Source organism: Microtus ochrogaster, linkage group LG2 (assembly GCF_000317375.1).
Source record: "Microtus ochrogaster isolate Prairie Vole_2 linkage group LG2, MicOch1.0, whole genome shotgun sequence".
NCBI classification, from domain to species: Eukaryota; Metazoa; Chordata; class Mammalia; order Rodentia; family Cricetidae; genus Microtus; species Microtus ochrogaster.
The window spans coordinates 41,910,434-41,927,497 of NC_022028.1; the positions used below are offsets into that span (position 1 = coordinate 41,910,434).

A 17,064-nucleotide genomic window follows, 5' to 3' on the forward strand; every position below is an offset into this window, starting at 1 on the left:
ACAACATAAAAAACTCATCTATCTATTCATTTATTAATAGGTATACAGAATCTCACTATGTAGCTTGGGCTCGCTGAAACTTGCTAGTTAGCTCAGGATAATCTTGACTTCAGAATCCTCTTACCTAAACTTCATGAGCCTTGAGATTACAAGTGTGTATAACTTGGCTAGATTCAAAACTATCTTTTAAGTAAGAGGTTTGTTTTTCTTAATATTCTCAAAGATTATGTTGGACTATTAAAGGAAATAAAAAATAGAAGCAGTTAAGAAGAATAGTAAGAAATAAGGCTGGAGTAGGAGTCAGGGGACAAGTCACATGGAGTTTCTTCTTTTAATACTAGAGAATGAGTAACCAGTAATAGGCATTAGTAACCTGCTGGCATTGCATGTCATTGCTATTTTGCATTTCTGAGGAATTCCTCTGAAGCACTGAGAGAGAACACACTTTTAGGGAAAATAATTGTTCCATGATTGATGTATTTCATAAATTTATGTTTCAGATTTCTGACCTTAAAGTAATCTGCATTTTAAAGAATAATGAAGGTAAGTAAAGACATAAATTATCTGTGTAAATAGCCTAGTGAATGTGTACCAAGAAACATGTTTAAGATCACCATTAAAATGTTAGATGAAAATGGATCTTAAGTGGTCTTCACATGTCAAAAAATTAAGATGGGAAAGTATTAAACCATAGACAAAGCAGTCTGGAAAAAAGTCCTTAGACTATGAAGGAGATTTCACAGGAAACGTTTGCCGGTGGACCCAGAGGAACCCTGAGAAGTGTCTGGGAGACTGTAAAGAGTGTGTGGGGGAAACACACAACTACAACACAGTATGAAACATGATTGACTAGAAGTGGCTGCCCTGTACCTGATGAGTTATCATTATTTCAAATTTTATTGCTGTAAATTGTATCATTAGAGTTTTATGAGTAAAGCTTTAGCAAAGCAAGAGGTTTAAATATTAATTTCCAAAATCAATGGTTTCTGGTCAATTGAACTTCCTTCTTTTTTTTTTGTTACTCATTTTAAAACAACTTTGAAAGGTCTTTTAAAGTATGAAGTCCTAGAAAAAGGTAAGTTGCACCCAGAAGTCAACACATAATAATAGGTCCAAAGGCCCCACCAATGATGCACAAAATGTTATATAAAAAGATGTCTGTTAAATAGATGGAAAGATTTATTTTAAAATAATTTGTAAGTACAAAATCGAAGTGTAGAAAGATATTTTGTTGACACTGGCACTAAACAAATGTCCCATTGAACATTAAAATTGAGAGTTCAAGGTCAAAAGGATATCTTAGAAATATATGTTCAAATACAAACTTCAAATCAGGCAAACATTTTAGTTTCTCTTTAGCCTCCACTGTCATTATTTTTCTGCGAATCTGAGGTTCAACATTTCATTTGTTTTATGAATGAATATTTTCCTCAAAGCAAACTATATTGTTAAGAAAGAAAAAAGTATCTAGTACCTTCCATAGCAAACATGAAAACCTTACCATTTAAAAGCAAGGAATTGTTTCCATGCTAACAGCTCCACAGCAGTACCTTTAGAAAACAACTATATCATAAGCTTGTAGATGACAAACCAGCCAACCAAGCAGGCACCAGCTCCTGATCCTATCACTCCCACAATGAGTTATCAACACTGACTAACAGACAGAAAGCAACGCTATGAAAGAAGACAGAGAGCAACTAAGCAGTTTGGAAAAGACTACCAAATTTCCCTAATTGTCCTCCAACTCTCTTCCTATGAGAATCAGATAAATATTTCTAGTAGCCTTTCTTCCAGATGTTTCTTTTTATATATGTATCACAGGCATTTCAAGCCCAACTTGTCCAGAAATGACGTTGATGACTTATTACCAAGCTTATCCTTTTAGATCCCCTTCACTAAACCATTCCTGTCTTATTCACTTGTGTCAAGATATCTAACCCCCAGTCTAGCACATTTAGCCATCATCAACCCATTTCATATATCACCCTTTAAGTATAATCACAAAGCTCGCAAATGTTTGCCTTGAATGTTGATTAATTGGCAGGGGTGGGGGGGATTACTGACTCTTCTCTAAAGGTTTGGGCATAGTTTGTCCCCTAAGAAAAGTTCATGTGTTGGGAGTGTGGACCACATTGCAGTATTAGTAAGTGATGGTGGAACCAATTAAATTGCTAGGCAGGTAAATTCACTTGCCACCAAGGCTGATGACCAGAGTTCAGTCCTTTGGATCCACATGACAGAGGAGGGAACTAATTCTCAAAGGTGTCCCCAGACCTTCACATACGCACCATTACATATACCCACAGTCACAAAAATAAATAAATACATCAATAAATAAACAAATTAAATGTAAAAGAGATGGTGGGACCTTTTAAGAGGTGGGACCTAGTGAGAGGTCACTAGGTCACCGAGGTCACTGCCCCAGGGAATATTAAGGTAATTTTGGGCCCTAGTTAGTCCATGTAGGAGGGTTGTTATAATGACCTCCCTGGTCTCTCCCTCGTTTCCTGTCTTGTGTCTTGCTATGTTCTTTCTTTCTCCTCCCCTCGCCCCAATACTGGGTCTCTTATCAGGATGCCATGTGCCATGAGGTGATAAAAACAGGGGAACACTGACCAGATCCAGCACTATGCTGTGTAAGGTTTCCATCACCAAAACTATGGTGTTAAATAAACCAGTTTTCTTTACAAATCCCTGTGGTTGTGGTACTCCCTTAGAGCAATGCAACATTGACTAATATCACTCCCCTACCTTAGAAACCATTTGGTCATACTCCTCAGAGCACTGCTTCTCGGGTGTAGATACTAGATTACTAAGAGTAACACATATGGAAATGTGTTTTAAAAAACAAATTAGTGGTCTCCACCCTAGATCACTCAGGGAGTGAGGTGTGTTCTGACAGGTTGTCCACGGCATACATTTTGAGAACCAGACCCACTGACAAGAGATTTAAACTTTTTTTTTTTAGGACAGAGATGATTAAGGGATCAGCAAACATTATCATTTAGCTTTCTTTGTCATTAAGAGTTATTATTGGGTCACAAATAGCACATATCAAATTGGGCTGCAGTACCTGATTTTGAGTAGACATCAAAGAGAAAACTTGGTTTACTGCACAGCAATTACGAAGATTGGGCTCTATCTGCTATAGCTTATATTCAGGTATGGGAAAATATAAGCTCAAGTGAAATTTCAAATAGATTTTGGGCAGCATTCAGTTCTTTTTAGTCTAGGTTCATGTGTCTCTATTTGTTCCTTACTCTCAGCGAACAAATTCGACACACTAAGGGATTAGGATGAGTTTTGTGTCGTGTACAATTATACTAGGAATGAAGTTAAGTCTGAAGTATAGCTACCCTTTTAATTACCTTGATGAAGTATGGGTGATCATAAAATTAAAATGCATTTCTAGATTAAAAAGAACAAGAACTATTAACCAAGTTTAACATGGATATACTGAGACCAATTTAGTTTAAAATGTCAGCTATCTGTTAATTAGTAGAGCTAATTTTTCCGCTGTTACTGACCACACTGGCAGCTATCTGCTATAAGATTTCAGAAATTGCTACTAAAGCTAAAGAAAGTCAGTCTTTGGAGGGGCAGGATTTAGACTGTAGCAATGAAAATTGACAAGCTTTCCTTCATTTTATAAGAAAATATTTTTCAAAACAATTGCATGGTCTCTGACAAGTTCCAGAACTTGGCAGCAAAATAGCGGCTGAAGTCATTATGAGAGAGAATTAAAGCATGTTCAAAGCGACCAGATCTCTTGTACTTCAGGCTGGCCTTGAATTCCTGACCCTCTAGCCTCTACCTCCCAAGCTCTACAGTGATAGACATGTCTCACCATGCCTGGCTCAACTACTCTTTTAACAGAATATGATATGTATAAATCTTAGTTAATACTTATTAGTATAAATCTACATGGCTTCAGAGTTTATACCACCTCTGACCCTTAAAAACATATTCATAGAATTGTAAGTTTACCTGAAAATGCCTGCACATAGAAACATCGCCTCCTAAGCTCAGACACAAGGACCTACAGGGTCATCGATCTTGGAGCAACCCCACAAAGGACTAACTTTCTACACTGACTTCCTATGGATATGATGTACATAGTCTCAAAACTTTGATAATATGCAAAAGTCATGCCAATCTACAATTTTCTTTCACAAGCTTTCTACATCTTTATCCTGGCAGGAGGGGTTAGCTCTGAGTCTTTATAGTATAGACTTCAGCCACAGTGTCTTTTATAGTAGGCATTAGTGTATACTTTAGTGAAGGCTCAAAAGGTAACTATTTTAAAGGTTTTGTGAGCTAAGTGGTCTGTCACAGCCAGTTACCTCTGCTCTAGGAACACAGTAGCCACTGATAATATGAAAATAAATTTATAAGCATAAATTACTACAGTTAGATAAAATGGGCATGTGTGTTCCAGTATGTTTTTACATATATCAACAGGTGGCAGGTTTGGGGATCTGGCTCAAGGACCATGATAACTAACTCCTAGTTTAACATCATAGACATAATCATATGAACTGGTTCCATAATAAATGTACAAGATTATCTTGGTTCTTATTGGATTTAGTCACTAGCTTTTAAGATTTTAAAGACTAAAAAAAAAAAATAAAAAAATAAAAAAAAAGATTTTAAAGACTGAGAAATTCATTGGCATTCTCCTCTTGGAGGATGAAACAAGACTCCATTAAAATCAAAGTAAAGGTAAAATTGTGCATGCCTCATGTTTTTGGTTTTGGTTTTTGAGACAAGGTTTCTCTGTAGTTTAGGAGCCAGTCCTGGAACTAGCTCTTGTAGACCAGGCTGGCCTTGAACTCACAGAGATCCACCAGCTTCTGCCTCTCGAGTGCCTGGATTAAAGGTGTGCACCACCATGTATGTCTCATCTTTAAAGGCATATGACTAGTAAGGCACCTTCTGTTCTACTTGTAGGTAGCAAATCCTGTGTGCTATAGAAAACAAAGAACAGATGTATTCATAGAAGTTGCCACAACCACTATTGCCAAGAGTACATACATCAAATCTCCAGAGCAGCAAATGAACCACAACCATAGTTCAAATGTTCATTAAAATGGCAAACTAGCTACAAATCCAATTGAGATGCCCTTTGCTCCACCATAGCTATGAAGCAAGTTTGAACTACTGGAGTCCCGTCAGCATTTTTAACATACCTAGACTGAAGATTTAGTTCATCTTTGGGATCCAATTTTGGCCTCCTCTGGACTGTGTTCACTTTTTCCTTCAAGGAGTGAAATACAACTAAACTCCTGAGGGACCACTCTGAAACTGATGTCAAATCCAGACCTCTTTCTTCCACATAAGTTCTGGTCTCCCTAATGACACAGGTGGTTTCCATGAGCACTTATTCTCCCCATTCTAGAACTCCTTTTCAGAGAAGAGCCTGTGCCATACGTTTCCAAGTGGTTTCCTCAAGTTCCATTTAGCACAAATGCTCTTTTCTTCTTTATAGTAATAAGCAGCTGAAGATTCTAACACTATCTTTATGTAGATGGGCAAAAGTACCTCTATTTCACTATCCCCTCTTAAGCAGCAAAGAGCTTGTTTTTATAAAGTAACACCTTAAAACTTCTATCATTAGACTATACGTTCTCTGCTAGAAACTTCCCAACACCAGTTTTTTCTTCTTAAAGATATATGTATAAAATACATCCTTCTTAGCCAAGCAGTGATGCATATACTTTTAATCCCAGCACTCGGGGTACAGAGTCAGGTAGATCTCTGTGAGTTCAAGGCCAGCTTGATCTATAAGAGGTAGTTCCAGGTCAGGCTCCAAAATTAGAGAGAAACTCTGCCTCAAAAAACCAAAACAAATAAACAAACAAACAAAACAAAAACAAAAAAATCCACATTCTTCTCAGTAAGACAATTCAATTAGAAAGTCTGAACTATTCTGAGTAGTATGGATGGACAAAATGATGGCCCTAAGAGAATATGTATGCATTCGATAGTAGATAGTACTACTCTAGTGATACAATGTCTATGAAGTAGAGAAGTTCTTCTTGAAAAGGATGTAGGGCATACCTGGATGTACGTGAGACCTAAAATCTTCAGTGTGAAAAACTGAAGTTATCAAGATGCCTCCAAATATTTGCTTTTCCTCATGCTTTCCTCCTTGTCAATAATTCTGATGTTCAACTTTCCAGACAAAGAATTCTAGTTATTCCCGATCACATTCCACTCTGTCTGGAATTCAGTCCTGAGGTCTGTTGTGCACCCTCCACCCTGCCAACGCCCTGTGTTCTGACACCTGGAAGTAGAGCATGCTCAACTCTCTGTGCATTTGACCCCCGATGTTCCTGCTTTGCTACATACTTCTGCTACAATCTTTACAAATGCTGACTTTTCTCCTCAGCTGTGTATGTACAACATATTCTACTCAGTGAGACAGTAGAATAGTTATAGTCTTGAAGTAATAAAATATTTCAAATAGTTACAAAATGAGGTACATATATATTAGCACAGTAAGAAGATAATTCAAATAATAATGAATTAAGAGAGTCTTAGAAATTGAACAGAAATAGAAAATAAACCCAAGGAAAAGATGTATTCAACAAGGCAAAAGGTAAAATTTGAAACTCTGACTAAAGGCAGAGAAGTGAATTTAGAAACTAAAGTATTTGCTTATTTTAGCAAGGCAACCAACTGCTGTTATTACAGAAGGTAATATAAAGATAAGAGTAAGTGGGAGCAGACTCACTCAAGTTAGAGAAAAAGCAAGATGGGACAAATGAGTGAGAAATATTAGTGAAGATAAGCCAAGTGACCTGATGGTCATCTACAGTGTTTTGCCCGGAGTGACTCTCTGAGAGGTCTGCCTGGGCAACCAGTCAAGTGCAGTTACTGCTGAGGCCACACAGTCATTCTGCCACTGGAGGGAGTCTGTTCACATAGCCTTTGATGAGACTTTCCCTCTAAAACTTCTTGGTCTTCTACAGAAACTGAATAGAGCTCCCAGCAAGAGTAAGAGTTGGTTTAACATAGCGGATGGTTTTCTTGCTCTTGTCTGCTTCTTTTGCTTTTATTTAGTCATGTAGTTCTTTGCTCACTAATGAAAATTTAGAGCACCCTCACCGTGGTATCTGAGGCAAAGAAATGAATACAGAGACATAGGACACAGAGCAGAGCAGCTGTTAGAAAAGGGTACGAAGAAAAATATTGTCAAGCAAGGGCAGGGGGAGCTGAGGCAGACACTTGTTCAAAGTGTGTGTCCAGGTCACAAGGCACAGGGAAGTAGCTACAGATGTGAACTAGAAGCTCAGAACAGCTTCTAGGACTATGAGTGACAAGTTGGGATGGTTGCTGAGCAGTGGGTCAGAATACTGCCGCTGTCATTCTCTTCAATTTCCTCTTAAGATTCAGAACTTATTCAGAATAATTCCTCATGAAATGCTTTTCTAAACAGCACACAACTGAATTACTAACAGGGATACAAATATTGGCTACAAAAAAGAGGTTAAAAAAATAGTACATTCAATTTAAGAGTTATAAAGAAGATTAACATTCCACTCCCAAGAATTTTTCTCCATTTTGCAATAAGAATTGTGGCTGATGCTATATAATACTTCAATCTACATTTCAAAAATCATATAAGATTTTTACCATGCCTATTTTTCATGAGGGTGCCTTGGGCTAAAACAGGTTAAGTAACTTGCCCAAGGTTACAGGTCTGTCAAGAGCCAACACGCTAATCTGGCCATCTGATCTGCAATGGTATTACTGCTATTCCATACTGCACATCAGTGGGACTGAGCCATGATTATCTCACATTTCATGTGATTGAGACATTAAAGGCGCATGTCACAGGTGTTCTTTTCAGGCATTTGCTTGCTCCAGAGGTGTTACCCAGGGTATCTAATGTGGACTGTGCCATTATTCATTTGGATTACTTTAAGCTCCTAGTGTTATGATGTTATTAAGTCACATATCCAAAGCATAGAAAAGAATGTTTCAGCTCCTTCTAAAACTTAAGTAAATAACATTTCTTAAAGGAATCTATATTTTGAATATATAAAGAAGAACCCCCTTCCCTTTCTCCACAGAACTACAAATACAAAGAAACTGTAGTTTCCTCAAGTTGTGTTCACTTGTTAAGAAGCATAATAAACCCCATACACCAAATCTAGACAGCCACAAAACGACCTATTCAGAGAGATAATGACTGTTAAAGACAGAAAGCTTGGGGGGGGGCATGTGTTAACATTATAAAAAAATCAGTCTTTCCTACTTCTCTATAACAACAATAGAGGAGTACATATGTGTGTAATAAAAAGACAATGAAATTCAGAACTGATACAGAATTTTGTATAAGGATCAGTGAGCTATTTTTTTTTTCTTGTCACAGGAGGGTAGGCACCTCATGCAGTTATAGGAAGAAACAAACTAAAAATGGATTCCCATCTTTCTAATATTTTCAGATAAAACCGGATGTCTTCCTTTCCATTAAAAAAATCATTGTGAAGCAACATGCTGTATTCAATAATGAGCGCACCAGAGCACTCTAGAGCTAGGAGAAGAAGTGCTTGCCTGCTTGGGGGATTAACAGAAGCCTGCAGAGCTACTCTGCTCATTCCAATAGTTTCCTAATAGAATCCTGTCTAAAATCCTCATTCTGAACTACAGTGATTAGCACTCAGGCAGGAACTACATACAAGCAACAAAGCAGACATGCCTGGGAAAGACTACTCACAAGGTAATACGCATGTGTATTTACAGGAACCCTTTGGCTTTATTAAAAACCCAATGCATGACTATTTGAACTCTGATATTCTTCCAAGTTTACTAACTTTTTTTGCAAAATAAAGAAATAAAAGGAAATAGTGTGAGAAGATGCTATCAATCAGCATAAACTACAGTTTATAGGAAGACCAGCAACAGACGAAGGATAAAAGAGGAGAGCCAAAGAAATGAGAGACAGGTAGTTTATACACCAGGAGCCATAGCTTGTGCTTCACACAACATGATACAATTCTAAACATCTGCAGGTAGAAAGGAAAGCACATTAGCAACCCTACTAGAAATATCTATTGCATTTCCAAGGGGTTTAATTCCATTTCTTACCAAATTAACAAGAGCAAAGTGAAATGATTAAAAAGTAAACCACAAACAAAGCAATATACCCCATGATCATAAAATAAAACTACAGCTCTATGGACCTAAAGTAAAAATATACCTTCAGCTACAAATGCTGCCATAACCTTGCCTTTCTACTTCATATGTTGATGGAAGTGAAGCAGTGAGATCTGAAGGGGTGGGGGGGATGTGAGCGAAGGGCAGGGAGCTGTAGTATCTCAATAGGAAACTGTGCTAATGAGGGTCTAGTTAACAGATTTAGTACAGCATATTACACAACTGTACTACAAAAAGTGTCATTCCCTATAAGTTATTCTCATGAAGTCAACTAACTGATTAGAAATTGCCATATACTGGAACAGGGTCACAAAGAGGAGAGGGAGACAAGCATTTGACAACCTCTCTATGGAATTTCTCCATTTTTTTACACATTTTCCATGGCATGGTTCTTTGTATTGCTTGGTTTCCATTATTTTACAAAATGAAACCTGATTAGTCCAGCATAAATCCATCAGAGGACTACAAATAATAATTGTCATAGCTATTGTTTGATCCCAGCATCTCCCTCAATTAAATGTTACATAATTTGGTCACTTCGCAGGATTAATAATATCAACCGAGATGCTAAAAATGGACCCGAAGAGCTACTATTCTAGAACAGACTATAGTAAAAGCAGCGTTAACTTGTACACCGTACATTAGTGACTCTGAACTTCATTAAACAAATATTTCCCTAAAAGCTATAATGAACACAGTGAATGCCATTTAAAACACCGATATTACTGAAGTTGGAGGAACAATACTGAGTTATAGTCCCACTTACTATTCAAATGAGCACCGAACTAAATAAATATCAAAGCTACTTTCACCTCTAAAATCAATCTGAGAAAATAAAAATAGCTGCAGTTTAGGAAGGTAACATTACTAATGTTACCTACCGATAAAGGAAATATAAGTAGCCTTTACCATAATATTTATTTACTCACACTACATCTCTCTTAGAAGCTAAGGTTTGTTGGGTTCAAAGCGTTTGAATTTTGGTTTCAAAATTATTAAAAATAAATTCATATTAACAATAACAAATGTATTAGTAAACAGGACTTTAGCTCTCATGCTACCTAAATGTTTAAAATATCAACGCCTAAACCGGTTATTAGCATTTAAATGCCTTAAAAAACAAGATCTTTGTTTCCTATACGGGTTACGATGTTAAATATTATGATCTTACTGTATACCAAATAATATCTCTCATAACTTTTCTTTAAAGCGCTTAATAGCCATTATTCACATACAGTTAAACAAAATTTCAATGATAGTCAAGTGTTTCCATGTCAACTGATTTTCAACTGTGTTATATGCAGAATTTTACAATTATCTGGCCAATCAGCAATCAGACGACTTCTTTACAAATGAAGTTTATTCCAAATCACTGCAACAACACTGATCTTCCAACAAGTCCAGCACACTGCTCTGGGCCCACACTGCACTTTAACACTCGGACCTGTGATCAATCATATTTTTTCCGGAGGCTGCCAACTTTAACAATAGAGTACCGACACATCAACACACAATGGTACGTGCTCCACACACACTGAATCCCAGCACATGTAGAGGACCCAGTCCTGCACAGATTTTTTTTTTTTTTTTTTTTTTTTTTTTTTTTTTTTCATTCTCAGAATCGCTCGCTGCCCAGAGCCAGGTATCTAGTATCTGTCCTTGGTGCTGAAACGCAGCTTTTCCGCCCGCCGACTAAAACACTACGAGGCTCACCCCAGGTAGACACTTGCCGGGGTAGGAGGTTTGCACCGGAATGGAGAAGTTTCTGGTCAGGGAGACCTATCTAGCCTTTGCGGTGGCGGTTGTGCCGGGAGATCCAGGACCTGCCTGCTGCAGAAATAGGCAGCACCGGGCCGCGGACCCGAGAGGCGCCCTCTCCACAGCGGAGCCCTCTCCCGCGGATCCGAACGGCTCCCTCTTCCCAATGAAGCCCCTCTCCCACGGACCCGAGCCTCGGAGCCCTCTCCCCCGGCAGCCTTCTCCCGCGGACCCGAGAGGCGCCCTTTCCCACGGACCGGACCGGACCCCCTCCGCCCGCGTCCTTTTGTCTCCCGCCGATGTCACCGTGCCTCACCATCGCGGTCGCACAGCTGGATGGCCTCCAGGCTGAGGTTCTTGATCTCCTCACAGGGGCTGCTGGGGCTGCTGAGGGCATGGTCCAGGCGCGGCACCTCCATCTTCGCGACCCCGCGTCGAAGCCAGGCGCCGGCGGCCGGCGGGGCAAAGGGCGGGAAAGGCCTGAGACGGCTGAGGGGCGAGCTAAACCTCCGGTCGGGAGTCGCGGCCCGAGGCGACGGAGACGGCGGGCGGCGACAGCGACGGCGGCGGCAGGAGCTCCTCCGAGTGCGCGGCTCTGAGACTGAACGCCGGCCGGCGCGAGCGCGGGAGGAGCGCGCTCTCGGCTGGAGGGAGGGCCGCGCACGCGCACGCACGCACGCGCACGGGAGGGGGAACTGGGGGTGGACACGCGCCTACCTGCCCGCACACGCGCCCCGCCCCCTCCGCCTACCGCGCGCAGACCCCGCCCCCTGCCTGCCGCGCACACGCGCCCTGAACAGACCCCCCCGCACCTAGCCAGCCGAGCACACGCGCGCGCGCTCAAACCTGCCTCTCCCTGTGGCGCGCGCACCCGCGCCCACCTGCGGGCGCGCCGACCGTACCCCGGGTCCTTGGCACGCTCGCGCATGCACGCGCGCCGGGCGGCCTCCCTCCGAGCCCCCCGTTCCCGCCTGCCGCGCGCACGCGCGCCCTCGGCTTCCCAGGCGTCGCAGCCCGCGCCGCCACGCTCTGGAAGCGAAGGACAGCGGAGCGAGCGCGCCACGGCGAGCACGGGCCGTGGGAAGCTGCTCGGCGGGTCTGGCGCTCACTCGCCTGGCGATGGCGACTTGGCTAGCTTTCACAATGCCAGGCAGAGCCGGACTGCCCACCCATGCTGCGATGAGGCGAGCGCGCCCGCCTGCAGGTTGGTTGTGGACCACAGATTGGGAAACTGAGGCCTGGGTCACTCAGGGTCCCTGTTCCCTGTCTAGCCCGGCTCTGCGCGCCTCACGAGGCCCTGCTGTGAGAAATGAGCCGCCACCTGAAGACTGCACGGGGCAGGGAGCGCGGACTCAGGTCGGTGCTGCTGGACAGGTGAGGCAGCGGGAAGCCTCCAGCTAGCTGCTGAGGAGGCAGCTTCCGGGTGACAGCCACTTGTCAGCCTACCTTCTCTGTCACTCATCTAAGGAACAAGTCTTCAGTGCTCTCCCTGGGCCAGGCATTGTTCTGGCTGCAAATGCAGGCAGAAGCACATCACCTGCTCTTTGTCACAATAGAAAACGACGAAGAGGGACCTGTGGTCCTCCAGGGATGCTATACTTGCATGCCCTGTTGCTTTCAGTGGCACCTGAAATATTGCAGCACACTCATGACGGGGCAAAGGTTTTAAAAATAAAGTCGATATAGGCGACAGCCTCTTGGCCTCTGTTCCCATTTGCTGATTCGGAATACTTTTGTTTTTCCGGATATCACAGGATCAGAAGAAGTCCTTCTCCCCTTTATATTGTTTATTATTGGTAATTATATAAGTTCCCCGTTTCCTGATTTTTTTTCCAATTTCAAACATTGATATTCACCAATAAAAACAATTTACACGTAGATCTCTATATGCTACCTTTTCTGGTTACATCCATTTAGCCATAAACAACTGTAGCTAATTAACTGAAGTCTCATAAAATGGAAGGGCCGCCTTAGATAAAATAAGCCCACGAGGAAGCCTGGCACAATTGTAAGTTGATAATAAAAATCTGTGTAGGGTAATTTGGTATCCGTAAATGAAATGTCCTCATTATGACCTTAAAGACTTAATGAAGATGGATCTCTGTTTTGAAGTTTACAAAAACATTCCAGTATTAAGGTAGGGGAGTCCCTAAGGAGAGAGCAAATTACTACCTGCCAAGAGAAATGGTAAGACAGTAGTTATCGGATGAATTTCTTATGTTCAGAAGCCTGGCTCAGTAGAACTGGATATTGACAGCCAAAGCACAGTGGGTTTGTCTTTCAGAGAATTCTCATATTTACAAATCACAACAGGAACTGTAAACTGCAGAAATAGTTTACTTGCAATCAAAAATGTAACATGCATTCATAAACTTTAATTCATACAATTATCACCTGGTATATTCAGGACAGTATAGTAGGTGGTGGGAATATATATATCTCCCAATTGGGGACCACATTCAGTTGACTGTGAACAGGGCATCATGGGCAAAGAGAGTGTACTAGTTACTTTTCGTTCCAATCCCCAAGCTGTTGACATAGCTTAAAAGAGATATGGTTTAGTTCGGTTCGGTTTCAGCATTGCCAGTCTATCGTGGTGGAGAAGATATGTTCCAGCAATGGCAGATGAGAAAGCATAGAGAGTGGCGGGAAGCAGTCAAGGATAAAACACCTCCAAGGTCCTGTCTCCAGTGACCTGCTTCTCCACCCTGGTCTCACTTTGCAAGTTCTCCACAGTCTCCAAAATAGCATCACCAACTAGACAGAAAAATTGAAGCAGATTCAGATTATAACAGGGAAGGCAGCAGTTTTGCTTTCTGTGACTGCAAAAAAAAAGTGTCTTGGTATTTAAAAAGTCACTGAGATCCAATAAAATGGCCGTGAACCATCATATTAAGAACAAGGTACCTTTATCAAAAATCATGACATTTACTTTTCTGGCCAGACATGTACCAAAGTACCAAAGATATGGCTACTCTTCAGTCAGAAAGAGCAACCAGACAGAACTAAGAAATTGCAGACTTAAATTGCAGTCACCAACTTAAAGCAAACTACTAAGAGCAACTAGGAATAGAAGGGAATGCCATTATAGATATAAAAGTGGAAGTCAGCATCCTCTTCCAATAATCCTTCTTTCTGATATTCCCAGATATCATTTAAAGTAGGACGTATCACTTATCTACTTGAGGTGTTCGCTGCCCCGGTCAAAGCTCCTACCTTTCGGGCCCAAGCCCAAAGTGTGCAGTTTCTGTAAATATCCTCCCCCATCAGTATCCTTGTTGGTTTATTTCCACAGTTGGTACTTCCAGTTCTCTTATAAAGACAACTAAGTTACCTATGTTATAATTCATGAGTTAGTGTACATCAAGAATTGAATCAAATTTGAGAAGTCCCTCAGTCATACCCTAATCAGTACTTACCCAACATTGGAGCTTTTGACAGGAAGCTATCTACTTATACTGATGAAATCCTCATGCGCTAATCCAAACTCTTCTTTATTTTGAACACAAACATGCCTCCAAAAAGGGCCTTAATTTTTCCTCTTTTAGTATTTGTCATGTGACAGAACTTTTTCTAAAGAGATACAACACACACATCTGCTTACCCTAGGCCGGGAATCCTCAAGAAACCAAAGTTCGGATACCACCGAAGTCAACTTGGTGAACCAATGAGTTTTATTAGGGTTACTTACAAAAGTATGGGGGAGGGGTTACTTAGAGGAGCAGAAATGATTCAGGCAGCCATTCACCAAGACCCCGCCATCCCCCAGCATAAGTGACAGCTCACCAAAGCTGGGTAACCTGGAGCACACTGCACAGCCTGTAGGCAGCTCAGTAAGTGAGAAAGTATACTTTCCAAGTGACTGGTCCAAATCTCTTCCACGCAGCTAGGCAGGTTTCTGATTCTTCCATGCAGCTGCTCTGCTCTTAGCGTCATCTTTGCAGCTTTCCTCCTCTGAGAGCCTGATTTGTGGCTCAGGGGCCTTTGATCCGAAGGGGACTCTCAGCTTTTACTGCTTACTCTGGGAGGGAGGGAGGGAGGGAGGGAGGGCCTAGTGAATCTGGTAAGTTTCAGGGACTGAAACTATTCAAGCTACTTTTAGCTGTTTACCTTCCAGCTTAAGGTTCTTTCTGTAGCATGGAATGTAATCTTGGAGGAGAGTGTTATGCAGCCATATTACAAGCAATAATTCTCCCTCTTGTCATGTGTATTCAAACCCACAACCAAACAGTTCCACTTCCTTTGAACCTTTCTTCATTTGAGCTTAGCCGAAAGACAGAGAACCAATTCTTCTTTCAAACATTGCTGGTGTCACATCATCTTAGATTTTTTTTTTTTTTTTTTTTCATTTTTTTTTTTTTTATTGAGAAAAAAAAATTTCCGCCTCCTCCCAGCCTCCCACTCCTCCCGCCCTCCCCCTCCCTCTCAAGTCTGAAGAGCAGTCAGGGTTCCCTGCCCTGTGGAAAGTCCAAAGTCCTCCCCCTCCATCCTGGTCTAGGAAGGTGAACATCCAAACTGTTAGATTTTTTTTTTTATCAATATAGAAAGTCACCTTTGGAAGTTAAAATTCTTATCAATCCATATATAATCATACTAAGTTTAAAATTTTAATAAAAATATAAAGGAACACATTATAGTCTACAGTGATCCATCTTTGTTCTCTGTCAGACACCTTGTATGAGACATAAGATAAACTTTTCTGTCAGTTATAGCTAGCTGTTCATACAAGCTGACCTTGTAAGTACAGAAGAACTTATACTTCTTCCCAAACATTTTTATTTCCCTTATGGTATAGTTTTAGGCACATATTGTTAGAGTGCTCCAAGTACCACACTCCATACAATATGCTAAATCATTAAATTCAATTGCAATACTTTGAATGTGCTTATTTTTATTACTTCAAATTGCCTAAGATTTTTTTTTAATCAAAGCCGAAGGAAAGAAGGCAACAGAACCTTTGAGTAGGCTAAATCTATCTTTTATGATCTACACCAGGCACATCCTAATTCTCTATGCCTAGGTGAAAATCAAGAGAGGACAAAAACCCTAGAAATAATCACAAAATACATAATAAACGAAGGCAGTGTTTTTCAAGTTTCTTCTTATGACATTGCTATAGCCTTTATTATGAACATCAGGACAAAAGAAAATTCATGATTGATAGGAAGTTGAAAGCAATAAAATATACTAAATTAATTTGCCTTGAATCAAATAGTGTCTTGACTTATGAAGATCAAATGAGATAATGCAAATAATAATATAGTATGAACCATGAATAAAAAGTTAGAATATTGTTATTTTGGGAGACTTAGATTCTCATTTTTTTAAATGTAATAATTTTTGTAGTACAAAATTCTTAAACTAGCTCAGTAATCATTTTAAAACACCAAGAACATTTGCATTTGGATTAAATTTATGATTATCATGCCAAGGCTTTTACGACAAAATGATGGTTCAACATATGCAAATTAGTTAATGCACTATATTAACATAATGAAAAATAAAAGTTGTATTATCATCAATGGATATAAGAAAACATTCAGTAATATTCAGCATCCTTTCATGTTTAAAAGGCCTTCAAATTTTTAATTATACAAGGAATATACCTTGACAAAATAAAGGCCAGATGTCACAAATGCACTGGTAATATCAAATCAGTGAAAAGCTTTTATCTCTAAATCAGGACTAATGCTTATTCAACAAAAACTGAAAGTCTTTGTCAGAACAATTAGGTGGGGCAAAAACATCCACACAGGAAAGAAAAAAACTAGGTTGTTTATTTACAGATGACTAAGTCTCATATATAAAAACCTCCAAAAATTCCATAAAAATCAGAATAAATTCAGCAAAGTTACAAGATAAAAAGTCAACGTGCAAGTTAGTTGTGTTTGTATATACTAATAAAGGATTCTCTAAAATGAAAAACAGTAAGAAATTTTATTTTCAGTAGCATCTGAAAGAATAAAAAGGTCCATTAAGGACTCCTACTACTCTTGCAGAGGACCAGAGTTCAGTCCTCAGAAACAACTCCAGCAATCCAGCACCCTTTCCTGGCCCACACAGCTACCTGAATTTGTGCACATACCCTCACATGCACATATACACATAATAGAAGATAAGGTCATTAAGAAAATAAAATGC

The 17,064-nt window shown here is 40.3% G+C and overlaps 1 protein-coding gene across 1 annotated transcript in view; it reads right to left on the reverse strand.

Annotated features, from left to right (window-relative positions):
- The window catches only part of Phyhipl (phytanoyl-CoA 2-hydroxylase interacting protein like), a 35,116-nt gene extending 23,554 nt beyond the window's left edge, over positions 1-11,562 (reverse strand). Inside the window, exon 1 of the mRNA XM_005360156.3 lies at positions 11,240-11,562. Coding sequence (XP_005360213.1) covers positions 11,240-11,342 — 103 coding nt within the window. The 5' untranslated portion in view covers positions 11,343-11,562. The remainder of the gene's footprint in view (positions 1-11,239) is intronic.
- Between the last annotated feature and the right edge of the window lie 5,502 nt (positions 11,563-17,064).